The 26,585-nt window shown below is 56.5% G+C and overlaps 1 protein-coding gene across 1 annotated transcript; it reads left to right on the forward strand.

Moving 5' to 3' along the window:
* The first annotated feature begins 211 nt into the window (after positions 1-211).
* Positions 212-24,285, forward strand: NPEPL1 (aminopeptidase like 1). The gene is made up of 12 exons (XM_023626811.2): positions 212-445; positions 1,148-1,333; positions 1,890-2,060; positions 6,243-6,332; positions 6,804-6,885; positions 8,630-8,772; positions 15,562-15,639; positions 20,648-20,748; positions 21,705-21,828; positions 22,208-22,384; positions 22,920-23,030; positions 23,533-24,285. Exons 1-12 carry the CDS (start codon positions 296-298, stop codon positions 23,689-23,691), a joined length of 1,572 nt encoding a protein of 523 aa, XP_023482579.2. The 5' UTR covers positions 212-295; the 3' UTR covers positions 23,692-24,285.
* Positions 24,286-26,585: the final 2,300 nt, after the last annotated feature.

Consider the following 26,585-nt stretch of genomic DNA (forward strand, 5'->3'; position numbering starts at 1 on the left):
GTAGCTTGGGGCCGGGCGAGCGGGGCCTGCTCGGGCCGGGGCCTGCCGGGGTCGGCGCCCGCCGGGGTCAGGCCTGTGGGCCTGCTCGGGGTCGGGGCGCCCTCCCTCCGCCCCACCGGCCCGGCGCCCCCTCGCGCCCCGGGCGGGCCCTGCACGTCTCGCGAGCGGCCCGGAGCGGCGGGGGAGGCGGGGCCGGGCGGCCGGGCAGGGCCGGGGCGGCGCCGAGGCCGGGCCGGAGCGGGAGCCCGGGCGGAGCGGGTGCGGCGGCCGGGGCGGGGGGCGCGGGCCGACGAAGATGGCGAACGTGGGGCTGCAGTTCCAGGCGAGCGCCGGGGACGCGGACCCGCAGACCCGGCCGCTGCTGCTGCTCGGGCAGCTGCACCACCTGCACCGCGTGCCCTGGAGCCACGTCCGCGGGAAGCTGCAGCCCCGGGTCACCGAGGAGGTGAGCGGGCCCGCCGGCCGCCATGCGCCGCCCCGCCGGCGAGCGGAGGACGCGCGGGGGCCGGGCCGGCGGGGAGGCCGCGGAGGCCCCGCCTCGGCCGCCCGGCGCCCCCAGCCCCCCGCCCGCCGGCCGCGCCCGGCCAGGCCGCCAGCCGAGGCCCGGGCCGCCTGCCTCACGAGAAGCAGAAGACCAGGCGCCCGTCCAGCGGCGGTGGCCGTGCCCAGCCCCGCCCTGCGAGGCCGCAGGCCCTGCAGCCACCCAGGCCCCCAGGCTCGTGGGGAGAGCTGGCAGATGTGACCAGCCTCTGAAGAAGTGCCTTCGAGGGGCTGTGCCCTGGCAGCCCTGCTGGGGGATCGCCCGCCTGCCTTGCAGAACCCCCGTGGCAGTGCCCACCTGCCCCCGTGTCAGTGGCACCTGGCTGGGTCCCACCCCAGTGGGGGTTTCCAGCGTTTGAAGTAAAGCAGCCCCCAAACTGGCCTTTTACATCCCCACTGCTTAATCCCACAAGGGTGGAGTTGTGCCAGCAGACACACACAGCTCTAGCAAGATGTGACACATCTTCATTAGGGATCGTGGGTGCCCGGGGAAGCTGCACAAGTGCCCTTTTAGCAATGCCAGCGTCCACACACAGGCACGGGGCTCCTGGCATGCGGACTGTCTGAAGTCTGGTGTCTGTCTCTTGTCTCTCCCTTTTTGATCCAGCTCTGGCAGGCTGCTCTAAGCACGCTCAACCCCAACCCCACGGACAGCTGTCCCCTCTACCTGAACTATGCCACCGTGGCTGCCCTGCCCTCCAGGGTGAGCAGGCACAACAGCCCCTCGGCCGCGCACTTCCTCACCCGACTTGTGCGGACCTGCCTGCCGCCGGGAACCCATCGGTGCATTCTGGTGAGTGCTTCTGAGAGAGGATGGCCCCACGGGGCCCCTGAGTGCCAAAAGCCATCCTAGTCATAACAGGGAACATGTGTCTCCCTTAGCTCAGCCCTCGTGCCTGGAGAGCACTCTGGCCCATAGTGTCTCAGAGGTGCACGGTGCTGCCACAACTGGACACTGTAACCCCTGCTTTGCAGACAGGGAAGCCGAGGTTGGAGAGGCTAAGCCATTTACCCCAGATTGGTTTTGGTGGCAAATCTGAGACTCAGACCCAGCTTTCCTGAGCCCATATCTCTTGTTCGTCCCTCCATGTCCTGCCTCCCTGGCTCGGAAGGCAGTGGACAACATCTGGTGGGTGACGTTTTCTTTTCTCACGTAGCAAGACATTGGTTCCGGGAAGGCCCCTGGGCTGTTGGCTTTGTTGGGGCACCTCTGTCCAGATTGTATCCACAGTGGCCTCTGACCCAGCTGTGAGGCCCCAGCACTTCCTGATCGCAGTTCCGGTGGGTTTGCTCCTGTGTCCTGTGCCCCTCTTTGCCCCTCATCGTGGCTCTGCCTCTCTCTGCTGCAGATGGTCTGTGAGCGGGCTGATGCGTTCGCCTCTGCCTGCGCCCTGGCCCGGGCTTTCCCGCTGTTCACCCACCGCTCGGGTGCTTCCAGGCGCACGGAGAAGAAGACTGTCACGGTGGAGTTTTTCCTGGTGGGACAAGACAACGGGCCAGTGGAAGTGTCCACTTTGCAAGTGGGTGACTGGAAGTTCAGACTGTGTCCCCAGGCTCCCACGAGTGGGGCAGCCGAAAGAGATGTTGGGAGAGCTTTCTCTCCCACTTACTGGTGGGAGGATGGGAGGGCCGCTGTAATTCCTGAGAAGGCCCCAGAGGCCTTTCTGAGCCCGGGCAGCGGGCTCCCTCGCCCTCAGGGTGGTCTTTGTTTTCAGGATTCACTTATGTTCTGCCAGTGTTTATTGAGCACCTAAGCAGTGCCAGACGCCTTCATGTTTTAATACTAGTAATCCTGTCCGTGCATATATCACATTACCCTTTATGGTGTACTTTTACAGATGTTATTTCATTTGCTCCTCAGAAGAATTCTTTTGAGACAAGGCAAGGCTGGAAGTGATCTCCAACTTAGAAATCCTTGCATGGGCTGAATGTTGGGTTCCCTTCCCCATGGCGTCTGTCCCAGACCCTGTCACTGTGGTCTCACCCTCCCTACCTCCAGCCCCCATTCTAACAGCCAGACACAGCTTGTCCTTTCTCCTGCCTCATCCTTCACTTCTGTCTCGGGAAAGCTGTCGCAGTCAGTCCCGAGAGAGCACCCCTCCTCTGTTCTCTCCTCCCGAGGTCTGTAACTTCTCCCTGTCCACCTGGACTCTTCTCCTTCGAAGGAGAGGACGTGCTCTGACCTCTCCCATCTTGAAACAGCTCGTCTTTCTCCTTCTCTTCATCTCCGGACCTTTAAAAAACATGGTCTAATTGCTTTGCCTTTCTTAACTCTCTTTTCCCCCTCAGCCCACCAAAATCTAGTTTCCACCTCCTTCCTGACATTGTTTTTTTAAGGGCCCTGTCTACTGGACTCAAACATTTATCATCCTTCCTTGAAGCCACCACCCCACCCAATGCCGCCCGTCTTTCCCAGTCTTCCTCTAGCCGAGGCCCCTCATTCTGACCTCACTCCTCCTCTCTGGGCGGTTTCAGCACCTCTGGGCCCCATCCTGCAGTTGGACAGCAATGACTACTCCTTCCTTCTAGCTCCAGGGAGTTCCTTCTGAGTTCCAGGCCCACCATCCATCAGACCCCAGGGCTGGACGCCTAAGCATCAAGCCTAGATTCACCCACCTCCTCCAAGCCCCACTCCTCCTGCCCTCATCCCTGCCCCTCCTCCCCTCTCTCCCTCCCTCTCTTCCAGCAACAGGGACTGCTGTCCCTTGGCCTTGCCACGCTTGGTCCTGCTCAGCTTCCCTCTCCATCCTGCTCCAGGCCTGCCTGGTCTCAGTCTGGCTTCTGCCCACATCCCTTCTCCAGGGAGGCCTGGCCATCCTGTCGAATATGGCTCCTCTCACACCAGCAGGCCCTCTGCAAGCTGAGTACCACCCCCACCTGACGTTATTTATCTTTGTTTAGCGTCTGTGCTCCGCACTGGAATTGGAGCTCCCGGAGGGCAGGGACCTGGTCTTGTGTGCAATAATCCCAGCACCAGATCAGCACATGACGAGGGCCAGTGGGTTGGGGGTCTCCGTGGCTGCTACCTTCCATCTATCCTACTCTGTCCACTGCTTCTGCTTTGGGGCGCCCCCACCGGTACCCCACTGCTGTCCTGGACCATTGCAGCACAAGGTCTTCCTGCCTCTGCATGCCCTCCCTCCAGTTCCCCCTTCCCACCACCTTACAAAGGTAGATCTGGCCACGTGAGCGCCAGTGTCTTCCAGGTGTTTGTCGGTATCAGGCACTGCTCTGAGCACGTGTGCGCACACACGGATTGGTTTACTTACATCTCAGCAGCCTGTGAGATGGATCCTATTATTATTGCCGTTTTAGAGTTGAGCAAACTGAGGCTCAGAGACATTAAGTGACTTACTGGGGCCATGCCAGCAAGGGGTAGAGCCAGGTTCTAACTGCGGCCGCCGTCTGTCAGCCCTCTTTCCCGTCTGTCTTGGATCTTGAGCACATGAGGTTCTGACACCCCGTGGGGCCTTTTCCTCCTTAGCCCCCATCCAGGTCCTGGTCCCCTCTGGGTCCCTTTGGCCTCTCATCCCCTCCTCCTTTGTAGCACTTAATGGAATGGTGTGTTGTGACTCTCTGCTGGACCTGAGTCCCTTGGATATCTTTGGATTCTCAGAGTCTAGCTTGGAGCCTGGCACACAGTAGGTGCTCACATAAATGTGGATGGAATGAATGAATAAATGAATGATCCTGCTTTGGCGATGAGGAAACTGAGGCACAATGAAGTGCAGGCTCTCCCCCAGTGCCACGCGGCTGTGCTGTGGTGGAGGGGCACTGGGAGCCTCCCCGGCCTCCCCCGCAAGTGCTCTCTGCCCTCTTCCCCGGAGCTGCACTGCGCAGAGGAGCTCTGAGCTCACCAGAGGTCTGTGAGGCGAGCGCCTGGCCTCCTCTGAGACAAGTCTCAGGGCATTGACGCACTTCCCAGACAGCAGCCCTGGGCTGCGTCAGAGATGAGCAATGGGTCTCTGTGACGCCCACAGACAGGGACCCTCGCCCTCCCAGAGGAGAGTCCACTGACAGGCGGCAGGGACCACAGGGGCGCATCTCATATCTGAGCTGTCACGTCTTGTGTCTCTGCCTTTGAGACTTGGGGGTTTAATTACCTCGGGACAGGCAGAGGCTCTCGCAGTGATGCGACAGGGTCTGGGAGGTGGCTGGGCTGGCATTATTGACCCAGAGCCTGCCCTCCCTGACACTGTGGGACTGGAAAAGGTGATGATAAACTTGATGCTGTCTGCACCCCCGCTAAATCCGTGCTGCTTTTCTCTTTTAATATCGCCTCTTTCCTGCGTGCTGGGAAAGGCAGCCAGGCCAGCCTGCTGTCTGAAGCTCAGGAGTGGGTGGAGGGGATCAAGGTGGGGCAGGAGGCACTGTGAGACTCAGTGAGAGCAAGGTGCTGTGGGCAGAAGTGAGGCAGAGACAAATGAGAAGGCACAGAAGTTCCAGGGTCAGGGCTGAAGCAAAAGCAGGACACAAGCAGCCAGTTTCTGGGACAAGTGTGACTTCTGCACAGGTGCATATCCCCCTGTCTGAAGTGCCTCCCGCTGCAAGGCCGAGCATGGTGGGCGGGGTCAGGCTCCTGCTCCATCCGGGGCACTGGGTCGAGTGTGAGCTGCATGAGGCAGGTCTGTCTGTGTTTTTCCCTCTGTGCCCTGCGCCCAGAGCAGTGTGGCATCAGACAACCAGGAAAACAAGGGTGAGGAGTCTATGATACGCTCACACGGGGCACCTGTGAGAAAAACACCCCCACTCTGGGCTGGAGGACGGCTAGGAGGTGCAGCGGGTCCAGGGACTCAGGACATAGAGTGCTTTTACTCCCTTGAGAGGATCTGGAGAAGCTTCTGGAGTTTATGGCCTTTGAGAAGTGCCTCAGACGACGGCTGGGATCTTGATGAGAGAAGGGAGGGTGTGTTGGTCTGCTCAGGCCACCATAAGAAAATACCCTGGACAGGACGGCTTCACCAACAGACGTTCCTCATGGTTCTGGAGGCTGGACGTTGAGGTCCGGGTGGGTTCCAGGAGGGCTCTCTTCTTGGCTTTCAGATGGCCGCCTTCTTGCCACGTCCTCACATGGCAGAGAGAGAGAGGGCTCTGGCCTCCTCCTCTTGTAAGGATACTCTGGGCCCATCACAGGGCCCCCATCCTCCCCATCCTCTGCGCCTGATCCCTCCCGAAGGCCTCCTGACACCATCACGTTTGGGGTGGGGCTTCCACACACGAGTTTGGGGAGACTCAGCCTCTCGGTCTGTAACAGGAGGCAATGCCTCCCCCTGAGAGAGGGCATGGGATTGGCGGAGGCTGGAGCGAGGAATGCCCAGCATGCATTCAGGGCCAGGCCTGAGGGCCACCTGCCACCGGGATGAGGAGAGGAGCAGGAGATGAGGCTTGGAAAAGAAGGTGGGCCCTACTTATACCAGGTCAGGACGCCAGGCTGGAGGGTGACTGTGAAATTCTGGCAGTGGGGTGCGGAGCCATGTGGAACTTTCTGTAGATTGCTCAGTGGGTCACGGGCACTGAGGAGCGAGAACAGGCGGTGTGACTCCCCTCCACCTGCCCCTTGCTGCCCTTTCAGCAGCTGCACAACCTTCCCCCGGTAACGCGTGCCTCTGATGCCTTTGGGTCCCTGGGGGAATGGATGAAGAGGGACAGCCCCCTCACACCTGGTTCCAGGGCCCCAGTCACAGCCTTTGGTTCTTTTCTAGTGCTTAGCAAATGCCACGGAAGGCGTGCGGCTGGCAGCTCGTATTGTGGACACACCCTGCAATGAGATGAACACAGACACCTTCCTAGAGGTTCGTGGTCCTGCGGGTCGTGCCAGGGGTGGGGCCAGGATGGGACGGGTGTCAGTAGACCCCAAGGAGAGTCAGAGGAGACCTGGGGGCTGGCAGGGGGCAGTGGCCACAGTCTCTGCACCTTGCAGGGGAAGCCTGGGACTGCCACAGACAAAGTCCTGCTGTCCGCCCAGCTCCATGGGGCCTGCAGGCCTCAGCTGAGGGCGTGGGGAAGACAGAGCCTCCTTCTCAGGCCCCTCTTCGGGACTCTAGCCATGAGCTGCAGGAAATTGCAGAGTTTGGAGGGCGAGCCTGCTCTCCTGGGTTTAATCACTCTCAAAGCCGGGAGAGTTGAAGCCTCTGGCTCCCACGCCTGGTTCCTCTCCCGCTGCACAGGCTTCGGCTCGTCCTGGCTCAGACCCTCGGCCTCTCCTTGACTTCAGCTGTTCTCACGTGCCTTCTTGTTGTTGTTTTTTCCATGAACATGTCCAGGAGATTAAGAAAGTTGGAAAAGATGTGGGGATCACCCCAACCATCATCCGGGACGAGGAGCTGAAGACAAGAGGATTTGGAGGTGTGTGGGGCTGCTCCTTTCCGGTCTTGGCCCCAGGGAGAGGTCCAGGGTACCTTGGGTGGCAGGGTGGTGGTGGGCCACATGGTATGTTGTCCCACGCTGCATCCTGAAGGAAACCAGCCTGTGTCCAACCCCAAGGCCAGGCCCTGGGACGCAGACCTTCTCTGGGGGAGAAAGGAGGCAGTGATTCAGATTCTGGAAGCCGCAGGATAAAAGTCCGTCCTCCACCCACACCCTCTCCAGCCTCCTCACGCGCTGCTGTCCTGGCTCCCTGGGCCAACTCAGCAGGGCCTTTCTGTTCCTCGAATACAGAAGTTCACATCACATCAGGGCCTTGAACTTACAGCTCTTTCTATCTAAAATACTTTCCACCAAGATACACTCTTTGCAGGGGCCATCATCCCCTGCATATCTCAGCTCAAAGCCACCTCCTCAGAGCCCTCCCTGATTACCAGGCCCATCCTCCCCAACTCCCTGGGCATGGGAGGTGTGGTGACAACTAGGACAAGGTGCTTTCAGACTGGTTGGGGGAGAGTCACTGTATTTGTTATCCATGGTTGCAAAACAAATTACCGCAGAAGGTAGCAGCTGAAAGCAACGCACATTCATTATCTCACAGTTCTGTGGGTGGGGAATCAGGTCTGGCTTAGCTGGATCCCGGGCCCGGGGTCTCTCCCAGACTGTGATTAAGGTGTTGACCAGGGCTGCTGTCATCTGAAGGCTCAACTGGGGCCAGTGATGTGCTCAGCAGGGCTCACTCACAGCACTGCCAGCAGGCCTCAGGTCCTCACAGGCTGGTCCTTGTCACGTGGGCTTCTCCTTGAGTGGCTCACAGTGTGGCAGCTGCTTCCCTGCGAGTGAGGTCTCTAAGCAAGAGAGCAAGAAAGAGCAAGCAGCAACATAGAGGCCAGGTCTTTCTTTGTAACCTAAACTTGCAAGTGGTGTCTCCTCACTTCTGCTCTATGCAGAAGAAGTGAGACAAGGTCCTGCCCACACTTAGGGGGACAGCGTCCACACCGTCATGAGTGCCCAGAGGTGGGGATCACTGAGGGCCATCTTCGAGTGCCTACTGCAGACACATAAACCGGTTGCAAGTGGTGGGAGAGGCCACTCCTATCAGGGAAGGCTCACAGAGGAGGTGACATTTGCAGTGGGTCTTGCAGGACAAGTAGGAGTTTGTCAGGCAGCCATTATTGGCTCTTGTCCTGGTTGTTGTGATTGTTCAGGTCAGTTATTGGGGAACCTTGAGGCATGGATGCTGCCCACAGCAGGACATGGTTTTCTTGAGAAGCTGGGGCGTGTAAACTGAACAGCAAGGCAGTGGTGGGTGCGAGCTTGGAAAGGGTGGTGCAGTTCTGAGTACGTGGAGGGTTCAGGGAGGAGAGAACAAGCGTGGGCTGGAGCAGCCTTGAAGCATTATCCAAAAATCATTTCATTCTGCAATTCTGTTCATTTCTTTCTGGGAAGGATACAATATTTTTTTCTCAGCGGGTTTTCTTGCCTAACAGTACTGTGCATAGAATTTGTTCGCAGTCCCAGAGCATTGGAACTAATTTGCATTCCCCTCTCATGCTGGCCAGGGGGCCGGAGCTGGGGCAGGGAGCTCAGGCTTAGACAGCACAGCTCTCCAAGAGAAGACAGTGGATATTTCTGGGGGGAGAGCTGGGGTTTCTGGGGGGCTGCTGGAAGTCCTCTGTTCAGTTCAAAGTGAGCCCAATCGCCCCTCTCCCTGTGCTTTCTGTAGGAATCTATGGTGTTGGCAAAGCCGCTGTCCACCCCCCAGCTCTGGCCATCCTCAGCCACACCCCAGACGGAGCCACTCAGACCATTGCATGGGTGGGCAAAGGGATCGTCTACGACACTGGGGGTCTCAGCATCAAAGGGAAGGTGAGGTGTGGGTCTGGCGCCTGGGCGCGTCCTGGGCTGGGGAGGGCTCTAGGTGGCCTCACCAGCTCTCAGAGGCGTCAGAGGAAGGCAGGGAGGTTTCCAGGAGCTCGGAGTTGGGGTGTGCCTTTGGGGAGCCAGGTTCAGGAAGAGAGTCGATGGGGCCAATTCCCCTTCTGAGCAGGAGATGATTTTGTGCCCACACTTCAAACAGGAGTCTGGAAGCAAAAAGTCTGGACGGGATCCAGAGAAAAGCCACAGAAATGATTAAAGGGCTAGAAAACAGAACCCAGGGAGGCACGGTTCAAGAAGTCAGGTGGTTGTGTGAAGAGAAGTGTGTGGGGTGATGCTCACTGGCTGCACGACCATCTGAGGTTTCCATGGAGAGAACACTCAGAGTGGTCTGCACGAGACTGCTGAGAAAGCAGGCGCCCTCATTAATGCAAGGGGAATTTGGACTCAGAAGCAAGCTCCCTGTGAGCCTTGCCTGGGAGGCTGGGAGTTCCAGAAGTCTTTCCTATGGATGGATGGCCTTTTCAGTCCAGCCATCTCAGGAGGACAGTACATGAGGACCACCTGTCAGTGTCTGCCCCTGGATGGCCTGCCCTCCTCCATGCTCAGCACGTGCAGGGCCCGCTGTGCACCAGGAGCTATGCTGGCACCAGGAATAGCAGGAGTGAGGGTCTTCATCTGCTCATCCCACAAACTCATGTTAAGCGGCTGCTGAGCACCAGGCCTGAGCTAGTCTAAGGGGCAAAGACTGGGAAGGAGCAGAGGAGTGAAATTTATGCCCCAGGAGATCTGGAAGAAGAGAATCAAACATCCCAGAGAGGGAGCTTTGGACAGGAGAGGACAAGCTAAGCTCATGCGGAGCAGACGTTGAAAACTGGCAGCCCACATGGCTCACAGATGTGTCTTGTTGGCCCAAGTGGTGTTTTAAAATTTGAATTACTTACCAACATTTAAAAACAGGAAGAATTCTCACAAAAGACTAGATTTCTGACCTTTTGTGAACTCAGAAGATCTGGCAATGCTGGTCCTATGTTCCCAACTGGTGGTGTTTTGCTGGAGCCAAGTGGCAGCTTCCCCCATGGATGTAGTTTACATCCTCCACTTTGCCACAGGCCCCACCACTCCCTGTCACCTCTCTGACATTGCAGCCCAGTGCTTTTGCTGCTTAGGGCAGAGCTGTGCAGCTGCTTTTTGCACCTCTAGCCTGTCTAGTGTGAGTGGCACCCAGAGTGGACGATCTTTTTTTTTTAACATCCCTCTTCCTCTAAATAACAGAATTATTTTCAGGACTAATCAGGAAATGAAACGAATAATAATAAAGGTTTAAAAAACAAATACCCAGGGGCTGGCCCCGTGGCTGAGTGGTTAAGTCTGTGCGCTCCGCTGCAGGCGGCCCAGTGTTTTGTTGGTTCGAATCCTGGGCGCGGACATGGCACCGCTCATCAAACCACGCTGAGGCAGCGTCCCACATGCCACAACTAGAAGGACCCACAACGAAGAATATACAACTATGTACTGGGGGGCTTTGGGGAGAAAAAGGAAAAAATAAAATCTTTAAAAAAAAAAAAAAAAAAAAAAAAAACAAATACCCATAGTGAATTCTCTTTTATTGAATTCTGTACATATTATCATGCTGGTAAAAAATTAAAAATAAGTATTATAGTACAAATGAAGAAAACTAATGGAGTAACACTTAAATAGCATTAATATAATTTTTTTAATAGAAAAAACTTATGCCTTCGTATTGATCTCTCGTGGCAGTGAATGTTAGCATTATAGTTTCTGTTTTGGGGCCTTCGCTTCTGCAGATTTGTCACTGACTTTATCAGAATTGATCTTCACACCTCTGTGTTCACTAGACAGACAGAAGTCCCAGATTTGTCGTCTGTCGTCATTCATAGTCGATCCAAAAACAGTATTCATTTTAATTTTGAAGAGTTTCTGTCACATGAAGCAACCGATATGCAATACTCAGGAAAAGTCACTTGGCAGAGACTGCTGAAGTCCCATTTCCCAAGAACCTCCAGAAATTGCAAGACTGTCCACGTCTTCAGTGCTCTGAGATTGATTCTAGCAGCTTTCAAATGTCTGTGGAGTCAAAGCACTTTAAACACAACTCCAGTTGTTCACCGTTTGAAGGCAGAATGTGCGACATCGCAGGACCTGCAAATCCTGGCTGCATCCACAGGCAGACCCCACTATCCTCACCTGTCAGGACTGTTCTCAGAATGAAGGCGCGTCGCTGAGTTTGTGCATGTCAGGCTAGCTGTGTAACTGGCAGTTATTAGCATCCATGTAGAATAATGTTTCTAAAAGGATAAGTAATTAAATTGGTGGATTTGAAGCTTTTCACAACAGTTTTTTTTCAGGAGGAATATTTTGCCACTGATGACAACAGGCAAACTGACTTTTAGTCGGTTTATTATTGTTTTTAAATTCTCCACAGACGATGCACCCCCTCTAGCTGCATCTGGTCCTGGCCACCCGCCCCTCCTGCCTTTGACCCCGGCTCGTGCCCTGGAGGCAGCTGAGTTCCTGCTGGTAGCATTGCTGGCTTGTTTCTCTGGGGATCAGATGCTTGTTTTGGCCGTTGGCTTGTTAGAGAGTCAGAGTGAGAAGCAAGGCTTCCTGGGAATTAGTCATTTTGCTGGTGGTCCTGATTTTGTAGGAACAATCACAGCTCCATTTCCAAAGATTTCCAAGGGAAATCAGGATCAGCATGAACTCACAGGTCTCAGATGTGGCAGTCTAACCCCTTACACTCTTAACAAGTACTAGTCCCAAAGAGATTTTGTTTATACGGGTAATGTCTGCTGATATTTGCCCTACTAGAAGATAAAATTTGGAAATTGTAAATATGTTTATTAATTCATTTAAAAATAACAATATAAGCCCATTGCATGTTAATGTAAATAATATAATTTTGTGAAAATAACTATATTTTTCAAGATGAAAAAAATAGAAGAGTGGCATTGTTTTATGTTTTTGCAAATCTCTTTTGTGTCTGCCTTCATAGAAGACAGCTGTGATCTGCATGTAGTTTATTGTGATATGTTATTTTAGTTAAAATGTAAGAAGAAAATCTGGCCTCATTCATTTTGTAGTTAGAAAAGGGAGAAGTATTTAGTACCCTTTTCAGACAACTAAAGACATTCTTCTTTGCTATTACACCAAAACTCAACAAGTGGCAGTTTCTGAAAGGTTAGTTATAATATGAAATCTGAAACCAGATCAGTCAGCTTTTGTACCCTGTTACTTTAAAATCTACTGGTCTATCTTGCACTTTGAATACATGATTTTGTAATATCATGCATAGATCCTTTGGAAAATAGTGTTCACAGAGTTTTGCAGAACCCCAAAATCTTAACACATTTCATTATGTAATATTAAAGAAAATCAGCTTCGTTAATATCACCATCCATCTCATTTAAAAAGTCACTGAATATTAGGAACCTGTCATGGAGGCAAATACGAGTTTTTGAAAATTCTCATTTTTGCTTGAAAGCTCACACATTTTACCATTGGCAACAAATAATGTCAGCTGTCCTGGAAGCACGAGGCTCACTTTGTTCATTTTTGAGAAAACACCTACTAGCTCCCTTAGTGTGAATACCCAGCATGTATCACTTGATCGTCCAAGTAAGAATGACGTTCATGAACAGAGGCTGGTTGAACTCAGAACTCAGACGACCTGGCCCGGCTTCCTCTCTAACCAACCGTCGAGCATCCAGGGGGCGCGGAAGTGCTTTTCCAGGACCTTCTGTTTCACCACACAGAGTATTGAAAACGGATGTACTCAATGGTTGAGATTTTTAAAAGTTAATAATTTTGCTGCTTCAGCAAGGAAACAAGTGAAATTGGCAGTGCTTTATTTTCCTGGAGGGCTGGAAATGAATCCAGTGACTGCTGGCTCATGGGTGCCACACCTTGGTCCGAGCTGCGGCCCCAACCCATCATTACTTTTGCTCCATCCATACAAGTGTCAACCCAGTGAAAAAAGGCAAATACATCTTGGTGTTTAAACGGAAATCGTTTCTTTTTTAAAGATGGGAATGACATATGGGGGAGTCTGCAAAGCTTACACGATCAATTGAGCTCCATCTGCAGTTGGACATTTGTTCTGCCTGTGGGAGACTACGTGGTGACAAGGGGACACCATTTCAGTAGCCATTTCGAGTCATTTTCTATGTGGGCCATTTTGTAAGTGTTTTGATTCCAGATCTGAGGCCCTGTTTTTCCATTTAAACAATCCTGTGCTTCCTCAATTAGGTCAAAAGAGACAGCTTGTTTTCAATAGTGCTAGCTGGGTCATTTTCACTCGACTTAATTGTAAAAGCAGCTCCGTTAGTGTCTGAAAATACTTTCCATTAAAACTCGAGGCTCATGTAATCCGATAAGGATTCAAAAAGTCACTCAGTACATTTCAAATCCAGATCCTTACATCTGATGACCTGTTGTTAATTTAAAATATGAACTTGTCAATTCGAGTTGGGAGCCTATAAAGTGTAAAAACGTGTAACCGCTCTCCACTAGTTTATAGAAAATCCTGTTTGCCTCTGCGGCAGCAGGCGCCTCTGTTTCCAGCGCCTTCTCATTAGACCCGTCTACACAGGAGACTTGACCGGAGGGAGGGGCTGGGTGGTGGGGTGGGATTGGTGATGTGACAGTGACATTAGGGAAGGGTTCACATTAACCCAAGAAGATCATTCAAGATAGTGACATGGAGGAGCAGAGAGAGCCGAGACCGAAAGTGTCGCCGAGGCCAGACAGTGACGGGTTTAAATGCCAGTGAGAGGAGGCGGGGCCTGTTCCCTGGGTGGCAGGTGGCCAGGGCAGGGTGGTCTGCTTCAGAAAGGTGGTCTTGGCAGTGACATGAGCGAGGGCAGAAGGCCCACGTGGGAGAGGCTGGAGCAGTCATGTGGTGTAGCGAGGGACATGGCCTGGCCTGGCAGAGAGGGCTGGCTGGGTGAGCCAGACCTTCCAGAAGGGCAGGCAGGAGGCAACAGAAGAAGCAGAGATTTGCTCTTGGGAGATGGGTGGGGGCTTGGTCCCAAACAAAGATGGAGGGAACAGGGGGAGGAGGCAGTGGGGGTGAAGACACATGGTGCCTGGTTTTAACTTGAGTGGCTACAGCAGGAGGCCCCTAGGATTTGGCTGTGGATTTGGGTGGGGGTGAGACCTCAGGGGCAGTTGAAGCTTTGGGGCTCTTTCCTTACACCAGGGCTGTGGAAGAAGAGTGGTAGAGAGAGGGCTGCAAAGGGAGATGGGGGTGTTTGGGGGAGGCCATTGTGGAAACCAGAACAAGACCTGGTCCTCCTGTAGGGCCTGGCTGCCCCAGGGCCCTCTGCTGAGGAGCACATGGGGCTGGCCCAGCTGTGGGCCTGCAAGTGGAGAGCAGAGAGCTTCAAAAGCAAGGAGAGGCCATTCCCATGTGCCCAGCGGCCAGCTGGAATTAGAGGGGCTGAGAGCCATGGTGCTTGGCATGGGGGGCACCACCGACCCAGCAGAGCATGGCGGCCTTGGGGGACAGGCCACTGGGAGAGGCGGGCGGCAGGTGAGCAAGTAACGTATCCAGAGAGCTCAGGGACAGAGAGGGGAGTCTCCGTGGGCTGTCTCAGATGAGGGTCTCAAGGGTGCCTGTCAGCTGAGGGGTGGGAACCAGGGAAAAGGGAAAGGTTGGCACCATGGGAGGGACCCACGGCTGGGCCCCCAGTGGAAGCAGTGGGAGGGACAAGTTGGGGGACAGCACAGGTGGAGGTGGCTCCGGGTAAAGGCCCTGAGCGTGGAGGGAAGATAAGACTCTGATTGCTTCTGAAGCAGAAAGCAAGCTGAGTCCTGAGCAGGGTGAGGCTGATGGGGACAGAGGCTAGAAGGTCGGAAAGGCCACCGTGGGAGCAAGGAGCTCTGCCTGGGCTCCAGAGGATGAGTAGACGGAGCGCCGAGTGGCCATGCCTCCAGCTATGGCTGGAGGTCACAGTACCCGTTAGGGGCAATCAGCCTGTGTGTGGTTTTCTCCAACAGGGCTGTGGTGCCTGGTGCGGCAGCCAAGCAGATGGGGGTCGTGGGGCCACTCTAAGGTGGGAGGCCAGTCCCAACCTCGAGGCAGGGGGGCCAGGGGCCTGCAGGGCATCTAAACATAGCAGGACCTGTGATAAGTGGAGAGTCCAGGTGAGGTAGCCGTCCCCTCTAGGATTTCACACCCCGTCCTGGCCCCTGGAGGGGCCCCCAGCTCCTTGTACCCCCGGGAAGCCTGCTCCAGAGCCCTGTGGTGCTGCCTGGCAACCTCAGGCAAAACTTGGAGACTTCCAGACTCAGTTTCTTCCTCAAAAATCAGGCAGAGAAGTAGACAGAGAGAGGCATTGCAGACAGACCCCCAGGGGGCCGTGGCAGCTGCGTGAAGAGGTCATGGCCAAGCCTCTGAGCCAGGGCAGCTGTGTTGGTGTAGGAGCCCAGCCACGGATAACATGGCAGCTTGGGACATCTCACCCGCATGCCCTTCCTGTCCCTTCTTCCCCTCCTCCTCTTCTCCTCCCACCTGGTAACCTCTAAAGCTCTGTTCCAGCGAAAGGAATCCCGTCGTCTTAGGCTGTCACTTCTGGAGAACACCCACCTGACCAATGGAAGTTTCCTGTGTTCTGTGGGTGCTCGGGTGACCTGGCACCAGGTCCTGTGAGAGTAGGGGTGCCCCCTCTGGGCCCTAGTGTGCCGGGTGGGGTGGGGCAGGGCTGGGGCAGGTCAGCATCCACTCACCCCTCTCTCGACCTTCTTGTGCCACCTCAGACCAGCATGCCAGGGATGAAGAGGGACTGTGGGGGCGCCGCAGCCATCCTGGGGGCCTTCCGAGCAGCCGTCAAGCAGGTGAGTGAGATCTCCGCAGTCTAGGGGAGGAGGGCTCCCTGAGCTTCCTCATCCCAGCTCCCTGGGGAGCTGGGCACCTTACTCCTCCTCTGCACTCCCACCTTGGGCCCCTCCCAGGCTCCCAGAGCTTCCTGCCTTCTCTCAGGCTTCCTCTGCCCAGGCATTTGGCCTCTGCGTGAGAGTGTCGCCTTTGCCTGAGGGTGTTGCCTCTGCCTGAGCGTGTCACCCGAGAGCAAGGTTCACCCATGCCTGCCACTCAGGGCCCAGCATTTATGGGGCCCCCAGTAGTGTTTGTTCAATGAAGTAGCCTCACCTAAAACCACATGGCAGGATCAGGTGTAACCCAATGTGCCAGGCCCTGGACTGAGCTCATAGCGTAGGTTTTCTTCCCTGACAACCTTTCTCCCCGTCAGAGTGACCCCTGGAAAATGATTTTGCCAGGGCTCGCCCCCTTCTTCACTCGTCCTCAACAGACACCTGGAGCTCAGGCCAGGAGGATTGTCCCTGAGGGTCCCCCATGGAGTGGGGATGGACTTTAGATTTGCACCCAGGCACCCCATGGAAGCCAGGTCCCCCCTGCTGGCAGGGAAACCCTCTGGCAGAGGGTCCTGCTCTGTTGGAAGCCAAAGGCCGGCAGGAGGGGGTCCTTGAGCTGGGAGGACAGCAGTGACAGCCCACACTGGGCCATGGGGACTTGATTTTCCATTCTCTGGCCTGGGTGATGCGTCCTATGACAGAAGGAGGGCCTGTCTAGTGCCACCTGCTTCTCTTAGCTTTCCATTGTTTATCTTCACATAAGACGCAACCCTTGCCGTCAGCCAACGATCTCCCAGTCACGTCATGGGAGTGCCGTCTGTGCTGGTGGGAACCTGGGGCTGCCATCTTCCTTCTCTGCAAACCTGGCCATCCAGGGTCTGTTATGGCCCAGCAGCAGGGCTGTCCTCTGGGGTTGGAGTGGCAGTGGTGCCAATGGTGGGGGAAAGGTGGCAAGAGGCTGACTGCCAGGCCTCTGGGAGCGACACTGCTTCGGCCCACTTCTGCCAGTGGGTCACCTTGTGTGATTGTAGTCTTGGCCCTGTGCCATTCAGGCCAAAGCATCTGGCTTCACAGGTCCCCACTTATTTCTAAGTTCAACCAAAAGGGGATGGAGTGCTCTGGAGCAGGCTGCCCCAGCCTGGCCTGCCTGCTCATGCTCAAGGGCGCTCAGCGTAGGGGTGTGGGGAGAGGCTGGCTGGCTTTTGTGGACCATGGCCAGGTAGAAGGGGACTAGGGTCTGCTCTGGGAATAGCCTGCATGACCACTTTGAGCAAAGACATCCAAGGGAGTCAGGGGGACCCCATTCCCCCCCAACCCCCGCCATACGTCAGAGATTGCTGAGACTCACCAGCTCGCCAAGCAGCAGGTCTCTCATCCAGAACACGCCTGGCCTCAGGGAGCCCGACAGTGGGAATCAGAGTCTGAGCAAGGGGGAGCCCCCATAAAAGGGACCGGCAAGTGGTAACTTTGAGGAGACCCCGGTTAAGGGACCCCCAGGTGGTGACTTTGGGAGCCCTGGGTTAAGGGATCAGCAGGTAGTAACTCTGGGGTGTCCTCAGTTAAGGGACCAGCAGGTAGTGGCTGTTCCCTGCCTGTTTGCCCCAAGGAGGTAGCAGGTACTCGCTTGCTGAAGGCTCTTGTATTAAGGATGCTGCCCAGGAAAGGGCCCCTCTTACGTTCTCAGGGCATTGCGGCCTTGTCCCCAGGAACATGGACAGCCACACTAACCAGGTGCGTCACCTCACCTGGGGCATCCGCACCACTAGAGGCCAAAGGCTCTGAAATGGGAGGAAACAAGGGCTCCCGGGAGGCCCCTCCCTGCCTGCACAGCTGTGATCTCTCAGGGCTTGGGTGAGGTCCTTTGGAGCTCAAAGTCCTGGTGCCATAAAGAGTGTTTATTCAACCAAGCGTAGCATGCCCTGGCCACCACAGGGAGACTTTCTCTTTAGTGTAGCTCCTTGGGGCCTTGGTGTCATAAAGTGTAAGACCTCTGTTCCCACAGGGGCTACCTGTGCAGTGGGGTTCCAGGGGTAAATTTAAAGTGAAAACAAAAACTAAAAGGTCTTGGCAAGTAGTTTCTAATTGAGGTGGTCAGGAGTCCAGCCTCTTTCCTGAGAGAGAAGCAGAAACTCCAGGTGGAAGGAGGGCCTCGTCTATGGGGTGTGGGGGCGTCCTCGACTGCCCTGGCGGCTTCTCACAGGGCACAGGGCTGGGGCTTCTCAGAGCTGGGCCCTGCAGCCCACTGGTTCTTGCTTCTGCCCTGCACAATTAACGCTGATTCATCAGCTGGTGGCCATGAGTGGTCTCAGGACTCCTCTGGACCCCTCCACCTCAGGGGTGCTGCAGCTGGCTGCTGAGGAACCCCCACCCCAACAAGGGCTGCAGCCTGAAGGCTCCACTCTTAACTCTAATTTTTGTCGGCCTCTTAAAAAGCAACGTGCCATAATTTGAACCACAAAATAGATAATGATGGTAATGGATATAACCCGCAGAATAAAATAAGAATCCATACATCCATACCAGTAGGAGTAAATTGTTGAATGAATAAGGAAATGGGGGAGGAGAGAACTATTTCCTACAGTGGAATTCCAAGTTCTAACTGTAGAAGGAGTGATGGAAATAGAAAATCACCATTTGGCAAGCTGCACAGTAATAATTGTTTCAGGTAGGAGTGACCAACGGATGCTAAAATCAGAGCGTGAAAGTGTGATAAGAAATGGGATGGTTGTGACTGCAGAGCACATCCATACAAGTATGCACAGTGACTGTACTGCGGGGCACCTGGCAGCCATCACTGTGTCCCGTGGACCTCACCAGGACAGGCACAGAGCCCATGATGTGCCTCTGAGATGAGGCGCTGGGAAGGACACACCCCTTCTCTGAGCTTCCTGCCAAATGCATGCCCTGAGTGTAGCACAAGGAGACAGTGCAAGCACCAAGGTCACCAAAGACAAAAGGCAGACCTCAGAGGCTCCAGACTGAGGAGACAGACAGGTGACGACAAGTGCAGTGTGTGACCCCAGACTGGATCCGGTCACCATGTCCATGATAACTCCCTAGTGTAGACCATGCCAGGCATTTCCATTAGAAGAGTTGCCATCAAGGGTATCCAGGAATTGTTTGTACCATTGTTGCAAAATTGTTTGTAAGTTTGAAATTATTTCAAAATGAAATGTTTTAACCTTTTTAGAAGGGGAGGACGTGCCATCCTGACACGAGGGTATGCTGGGAGCAAGGTGGGGCTAGGTTCTGCCGTGGTAATGGCCCTCCAAGCCTTACTTACTAAAACCCCTGGCTGCCTGCAGGTTTTCAGTCCCCCTGGTGAGCCCAAGACCCGTGTGCCTTGTCCCTGCACCCTGATACCTGGCAACATGAGCCTTGGGACTGCCTGCCCAAGGCCTGCAGTCCTTCTAAGGCGGCCTTCCCAGTGGGTTCCCCACAGCAGCAGCAGGACCCCAAAAGCCTATTAGAAATGCACATTCTGCCTCTGACCCAGACCTTCTGAATCTGAAATTACGGGGTGGGGCCAGCATCAGGTTTCCACAGCCTGGGGAACTCAAGTTGGGAACTCTGGTCTCTCCTCACAAGCCCCTGTCCTGTCCTCATGTTCTGCAAACTCCTCTACCCTCTGGACCCACATCCCTCTCTCTGGGAAGACTTCAGGGCTCCCCTCCTTCGTTGGTGGGTTCACCTCTCTGGCCTCAGTGGCCTGTCTCAAGGGTCATCTTGTCATCATTCATTTGTTCCCAGCACCCACTCCCACCTGGATGCGAAGGGCTGGAGCCCTGGCACAGGCTGGGCTGTGGTCACTGTGTGCTGCCTGAATGTCAGTGATTGGGGGTCTTAGGGAGGGGAGCTCTGAAGGGATGAGGCTGAGGGTCTGGAAGCCCCTGATGCCCTGTTCTCACGCAGGCTGGCTGTGAGCGTGGTAGTGGCAGCCTCAGGGCCTTTGGGAGCTGACAGGTGGCCCAGTGTTATTGCCCCCAGGAAGCCAGTGGGGCTCTTTCCCCCGTGGTGGGTGTTGGGGTTCAGGGCCATCTGCGGGGCTCGGGCTCAGGGTGTAGAGCTGGAGCAGGGGCTGTGCTGCTGTGTGTCTCGGGGCTCGCAGCTGCCCCTAGCCCAGCACGGTGCTTCAGTGCCTGCTGCTGACTCCACCTGCCCACAGGCCCATGTTTGTCTTTGCTGGATGCTCTGCACCTGTGGTTGAAGAATCACCTGTTCCAGGAGCCGAGGAAGGTGTTGGATCTGATAGAGCTGTTTGTAAGAGCCCTCGGGGCGGCAGGCAGGGGGCCGGGCACACTCCGTGCCAAGGGGAGATGTGTCTTGGTTAAGGGCTTGTGTCCGGGAGCAGCGGAAGGGCAGGGACGGGTGTGGACCTCTGCTCCGCCTTCGGCTGCCACCTGGGTGAGGCCTGCTTGGGGTTTTCTGAGGCCTGCTCAGAACCCGTGTAGGGCAGAAAGCACCTCCGCCTGTGTAGTGCACTTTTCTCAGTGTACAAATGTTGCGTTTTGGCATCAGAAAACCATCACTTCACACCTAAATTTCCGTGAGGCCAAGTTCTTCCTGACCCCCTGCATATGCATGTGTGTAGTGTTCTGTCATACAGCGAGGCAGAGCCCAGTGGGACACTGACCGCTGGCCACATTTTGTGGACAGGAGGCAGGGGCTAAATGACTGGCCTGGCATGTACCCCTGGTAAGCAGCAGGGCCGGGATTCAAACCCGGCAACCCAGCCCCACATCTGGGCTCGTCCCTGCACTGCGTGTGCTCTGGTGGGGAGGCTGGGACTCCCCAGGTGTGGAGAGCCTTGGCCTTGGAGCCCGCGGCCAGGACTGCCAGGGAGTGGCAGGGAAGCTGTGCCTTCTGCTCCCTGGAGTTCTGTCCGTCTATCTGGCCATGGTGGGTCCTCTGGCTTGTCCTTCCTCTGCGCGTTGCCAGCCTGTAACTGGGCCTCTGCCCTCATCCCCTCCAGGGTTTCAAAGACAACCTCCACGCCGTGTTCTGTTTGGCCGAAAACTCAGTGGGGCCCAATGCTACGAGGCCTGATGACATCCACCTGCTGTACTCAGGAAAGTAAGGCTGGCTGCCCCTTCTCTCACCTGCATCACAGCGCCTGCTTCCCTCTGGGCATGTGGTCCCGTTGTTGGAACTCGCGACCCCTTCCTTCCCAGGGCCAGGCTGGTCAGCCTGGAGCCAAACCCGGCTGAGGGGCAGATTGCACCCTGCTCACCCCTGCCACAGGCAAATCCTCTGGGAGGATGCCCTGTGACAGGAACCCCATGGGCAGCAGGCTGCTTGCTCCCAGGGGTGGCCAGGAGGGTGGGCCACGTCACTGGACGAGGTGTTGTGTTCCCTCAGGGCGTCTGGCTCAGGAGCTCAGGATTCACCCTGCCTTGTGGGGAGGAACCCTTCCCAACCCTTAGGCTTAATGTTCTTTGGGTGTCTGAAGCCCTGCCCCCCAGATTCCCTCCTTGGGGGTCTCTCTGCATCTCCTCCTTGAGTTTAGCCCTTAGACCATTCCTTCTCAGCTGCAAAAGGACACACTTGAAAGTCACAGCAGGTGGCAGCTGGAGGAACAGGTGGCCCAGAATTCAGAATAAAATTCTGGATTCAGAATAAAAAAATCCATTCGCCCCCTCCCCCTTCCCACATACACACGGGTGCCGGTCCCCAGGGTGACCCTGAGAGGTGCTTCCTCCTTTGCTTTTATTGGAGCCAGGCACTCTGTGCCAACGGCCAGCCCAGTGCATGCTGCCCACACAACCCTGCTCTCCCGTCTTACAGATGATGAAACTGAGGCACAGGGAGCTGGGCAGCTTGCCCGGGCTCACAGCTGGAGAGCAGTGGGGCTGGATTGAGCCCGTGCCCTCTGCTGCCGACCCCGGCACTGCATTGCTGTAGGATTTGGAGGCAGCCTGGCCTCCCAGAGGGAAGAGGGGCTTTAAACAGGGTCTCCCAGTTCCAAAGAGACTCACTCCCAGTGCTCCAGGGAATGCCATCCCTGAGCCGGGGTCTCTGCTGTGCCCCAGGACTGTGGAAATTAACAACACTGATGCTGAGGGCAGGCTGGTGCTGGCAGATGGCGTGTCCTATGCCTGCAAGGACCTGGGAGCTGACATCATCCTGGACATGGCCACGCTGACTGGAGCGCAGGTGGGCCCCTTAGCTGCAGCCCCCAGGGAGCCTGAGCCCACCTTGACTCCAAGGGGGGAGGGGGCCACTGTGACTTCATAACCTGGCTGAGGAGGCCAAGGAGCTTATCTGTGGCACCCAGTGAGGGTGCAGGCGGTGGAGCCCGTGGACCAAGGCCTGTACAGGACAGGAAGCCTTCCACGCCTGCTCCACACTCACGCTCCTCTGCCTTTTCCTTTGCTTCTCCCTGCTGCCCCTCTGCCCCTCTTTTGTTTTGTGTGTTTCTCTCTCTTCTCCCATGGTGGACACTTCCCGTGCGGCTCTGTCCATCTCTCCCTCACCGCTGTGACTCTCCCTCTGTGTCCTCCTCCCTTTCCTCCCATGATGTCCACCCTCCCAGAGCATCGCCACAGGCAAGTACCACGCAGCAGTGCTCACCAACAGTGCCGAGTGGGAGGCAGCCTGTGTGAAGGCCGGGAGGAAGTGCGGGGACCTGGTGCACCCGCTGGTCTACTGCCCCGAGCTGCACTTCAGCGAGTTCACCTCGGCCGTGGCCGACATGAAGAACTCGGTGGCGGTAGGTTTGGAATGCTGCCCGTGCTGGGTGGAGCAGGACGGGAGCATCATGGGAACTGGGGAGACAGTGACCCCAAGAAATAGCAGCAGTGCAGATGAGGGTCCTCTCATGAGGCCCTAGATCCATGCTGAGGCGAGAGCGTCCAGATGTGAGACATGCGTTTCTCTGGTCTCCCTGCCAGCGCATCCACCATAGCAGCCGCTGAGGGTTTCCTCCCCACTCTGGGGTTTGCCTCGGTTGCCCCCCATCAGCTCCTTCCCCGGCTCCTCACTTGCCCCGGGGGGAAGGCAGACCCCTTAGCCCACATGGAAGGCCCTGGGGTCCCTCTCAGCTGCCTCTCTGCACTGGGCCCTCCTACCCTCCAGGCCCCTTCTTGCAGAGGCGGTGGCTGAGGATGGGGAGTTGAGAGGGTTTGGGGACGTCCACAGCAGGCCCAAGAAGCAGCAGCCCTGAAGGCACTCTTGGTGGAGCCCCTCCCCCCAACCCTCATTGCTGGGAGTGGAAGGGTCACCGTCTGTCCTCCTGTCCCCCCCAGGACCGGGACAACAGCCCCAGCTCCTGTGCCGGCCTTTTCATTGCCTCACACATTGGCTTCGACTGGCCCGGGGTCTGGGTCCATGTGGATATTGCTGCACCTGTGCACGCCGTGAGTCCAGCCCCTCTGTGGGTGCCCTCCCCTCTCATATTAGGACACTCCCTCGGCCTGTCAGCCAATGTGCTTCCCCACCCATCCCCTCCCCACTGGCCTGGCTGCTCTTGCCCTCTCATGAGTCCGGACCCTCTTTCTGGCTCCAGTGCTGCAGGCTGAGCGCACTCGAGAACTCTTTGTTGAGGGTCTCACTGCCCTTGGCCCAGCTGTGGTCCATCCAACCTCTGGTCTCCTCATCCCTGGGAACAGAGTGGCTGCTATGTGCAGTCCTGTCCCAACCAGCCCATCTTGGGCATGAGGCCCAGGGCCCTGGGTCTCACCCCTGCCCGCCCCCAGGAGACCTGGGAGTTGGGGCCAGAGCACTCGGCCCTGAGTGTGGCAGGACAGTAGAAGGGGGCGGCAGGGCAAGTGGGGGTCCAGAGCCCCTCCCTGCAGAGGCGGGCTTGCTTAGCGGGTCTGGCTCAGTGGCAGAGAGTTTCCACCCACCCATTGCCCACAGGGTGAGCGCGCTACAGGCTTCGGGGTGGCTCTCCTGCTGGCACTCTTCGGCCGGGCCTCCGAGGATCCTCTGCTGAACCTGGTGTCCCCGCTCGGCTGTGAGGTGGACGCCCAGGAGGAGGATTCGGAGAGGGACTCCAAGAGGCGCAGGCTTGTGTGAGGCTAGCAGCGTCTCCCAGCCCCCAGCAGCACAGGGCTCTTTACCTCACTTTGCACTGATTAATTTTAAGCAATTGGAAGATTATACCTTAAGGTCGGCTTTGGTTTGTTTTTTGTTTTTAATTGTCGTGGTGATGGAAATGGCTCCTTCTTATGTCTTAGAAAACAGCTTAGGGTTTGGCGGGGGCCCCAGGAGAGGGACGGGAAGCATTAGGGCTTGTTTCTGCTTGAGTTACCCGCCGGCCTCCCCGCTACCTTCTGCAGACTGTGCTCCCTCCTGGGGCCTCTGCACGACCTTGGAGCCCCAGGACACATGGGTGGCCCTGACACCCTTGGCCAGCTGGCCATCACGCCTCCTGCGTCTTCTTGGTGCCAGTGGTGGGTGCCCGTGGCCCTGTCTCTGGCCCCAGGCCCGGTGCATGGTACCCACATTACAGAGAGCCCACGCCCCTGCTGCCACCACCTCCAAGCAGCCCACCCCTTTGAAAGGACGGAGGTGACTTGTTTCAGGAACCCAATTTTATGGAGCAAGAGAAGTCTCTACTCTGGCCCCTTAGAATTCACTGGAGGTTGAATTAAATATGGCTGTACCACATCTCATCTTTGCCTCGTCTCACTCTTTCTCCCACCCAATTTTAGAAACTGACATTGAAGCCTGCGGGTGGGTCTGGGGCTCTGGGCTGTTGCCACCTTCTCCCAAACCAGCATCTGGCTTTGAGATGCAGCTCGTGACCTCATTTTTGCAGATGAGAGCCCTGGGTCCTGGGGAGGAGGGCTTTAGGGGTGGAGGGGGGCAGCCTGGGGCCCGGGGCCAGGCCTGCACTGCCTGGGCCAGCTCAGTTTTCTGTGGGTGCGCAGCTCAGACTCCAAGGGGAGGCCATGGGCTTTCCAGGGCTCTCTCATGATCCTGCACTCACAGGGAAGACTGTCCTGACCCCAGAGCACATCACAAGGCGAGGCCTGTACCAGGTCAAGTACCTTTCCTCCTCACTGAAGCCCCCATGGGCACAGTCCCAGGTGCTGAAGGGCAGGGCCTGGTCAAGATTCAGGGAGACCCCCCCCCCCCGCCCCCCCCCGCACCTGGGCCTAGTGTAAGGCAGGTGAGGCTGGCCTCAGGGCACCTGGTAGCCAGCTTCCCCCTAGTTTGGGTGAGAGTGCAGGCAGGGCCTTTGTCCCCTCCTGTGCTCCATCCTAGCGGGCAGCCTGGGCCCAGAGGAAGAAATTGGGGACTTAAGCCCCACCTGGCACATGGGTGGCTGCCCACACTTCTTTTCTTGAAAACAGGGGGGTGAGAATGTGGCTGCAGGACACATGTCCCCAGGCTGTGCTCTGGCCCACTGACTACCTCACCCCTGCCCAAGGGTCCCCAGGCTCCGAGTCTCTTCCCCAGCCCTGGAAATCAAGGTGACTCTTTCTGGGCTTGATCCCAAGCAAATATTTGTTAACTGCCTGCTGTGTGCACAGCCCTGGCTGGGCCTGGAAAAGGCAAGCAGCAGCTCTGGGGCCTGGGCCCTGTCTGGGAAAACCGTGGCCCGACACGTTAGGTAACAATAACAGCGGTCACAAGGCGGTCGGTGGGCATGGGCTCTCTGAGCCGAGGGGAGGCACGGCTGGCAGCCGGAAAGGCTGGGAGGCTTCATGGCTCATTAGCTTGCTTAATGGCCTTGCAATAGGCAGCTCTTGCCAGCTTCTCTCTGAGATGCCCTGGAGGAGGCAGAGGTCACTGAGGTGGTGCACCTCCTTCTCTGGGCAGCTAGCAGTGTCTGCTTCCCCCCGCCAGGGGGCTGCAGGATGGAGGGTCAAGGAGCAGGAGATGAACTGAGTCTCCCTTATGCAGGCGCAAAGGTGGCCTCGGCCAGGGACGCAGCTGGGGACCAGCTGCAGGCTCAGGGCCTGGCCTGAGTGCTGGCGTCAAGGGTGACCATGGGGGTGAGCCAAAGGCCTTGCTCTCCCAAGGGCCAGGGAAGACCCAGGGCCACTCAAGGTGACTGCATCAGGGGAGTTATCTCTGACAGGCCCATGATGGATGTTTAGGGAAGCAAGTGACTGTCACCTGGCTCTTAGGAGAATGAGGAGGCCACGAGACCTTGGGAGAAGGGCAGCCACCCGTGATCGCTGAGATCCCAGGCTCACTACCCACCCATCCCGGGATGATGGAGCTGTTGCTTACCCCCCACCCTGGGCGTGAGGGGGAGGATTCCTTACCATCCAATCCCTGGCTTCTACACCCTCAAAGCTGGGCTCCAGGAAGCCAGTCTCCAGCAGGAGGAAGAAACTGCAGGCCAAGAATGTGTCCTTGTGAACGTGCATAAACGGAGCTGGGGTGTAGGGGCCCATGGTGTGCCAGCCTGTGCACCAAGGGTCCCCACTAGTCCCCACAGCCCTTGGTCCTGCCGTTCTCCCCTTGGCACGAGTGTGGGGTGGCCGGTCAAGTAGATGCAGGGTTAGGCGAGCCCTCCATCTCCACCTCCCATCCTGGCCCTGGACATGAGAAACCTGACCAACCCCCTAAAATGCCCACACACATTTCCGGCTGTGTCACTTCACCTTTCTTTCTGTGCCACCAAAAATGGGAGAATAGACTTATTTCAAAGAAGCTACTCAAACTGACCAAAATCATTTTTATTTTGGAAATGCTGATGGCCATTTGATCATCTCAAAATATCCCACCCCACCTCACTGCTACAGAGTAATCACCCCAAGTGCTACTCCAAGGGGGAACCTCCAATGCTCCCCCCCATAGGCAATGCAGCCTCCACTCAGACGCAGCATGGTCTCAAGGTCCAAATGCACCCCTCCTCCCTGCCTTGCTCAGGGGTCCCCCCCACCTGGAGGGCCCCCTCCCCAGCCAGCTCCCAGCAGCACCTCCCATGGCTCAGTGTTTTTGCTCTGTGG

This window comes from Equus caballus, chromosome 22, assembly GCF_041296265.1.
Source record: "Equus caballus isolate H_3958 breed thoroughbred chromosome 22, TB-T2T, whole genome shotgun sequence".
In the NCBI taxonomy this organism is placed as follows: Eukaryota; Metazoa; Chordata; class Mammalia; order Perissodactyla; family Equidae; genus Equus; species Equus caballus.

Coding starts and splice junctions, on each gene's coding strand:
- NPEPL1 (XM_023626811.2), top strand. CDS start 296: ATGGCGAACGTGGGGCTGCAGTTCCAGGCGAGCGCCGGGGACGCGGAC. Junction 6,886..8,629: donor GAAGACAAGAGGATTTGGAG/GTGTGTGGGGCT, acceptor TGCTTTCTGTAG/GAATCTATGGTGTTGGCAAA. Junction 15,640..20,647: donor TCCGAGCAGCCGTCAAGCAG/GTGAGTGAGATC, acceptor CATCCCCTCCAG/GGTTTCAAAGACAACCTCCA.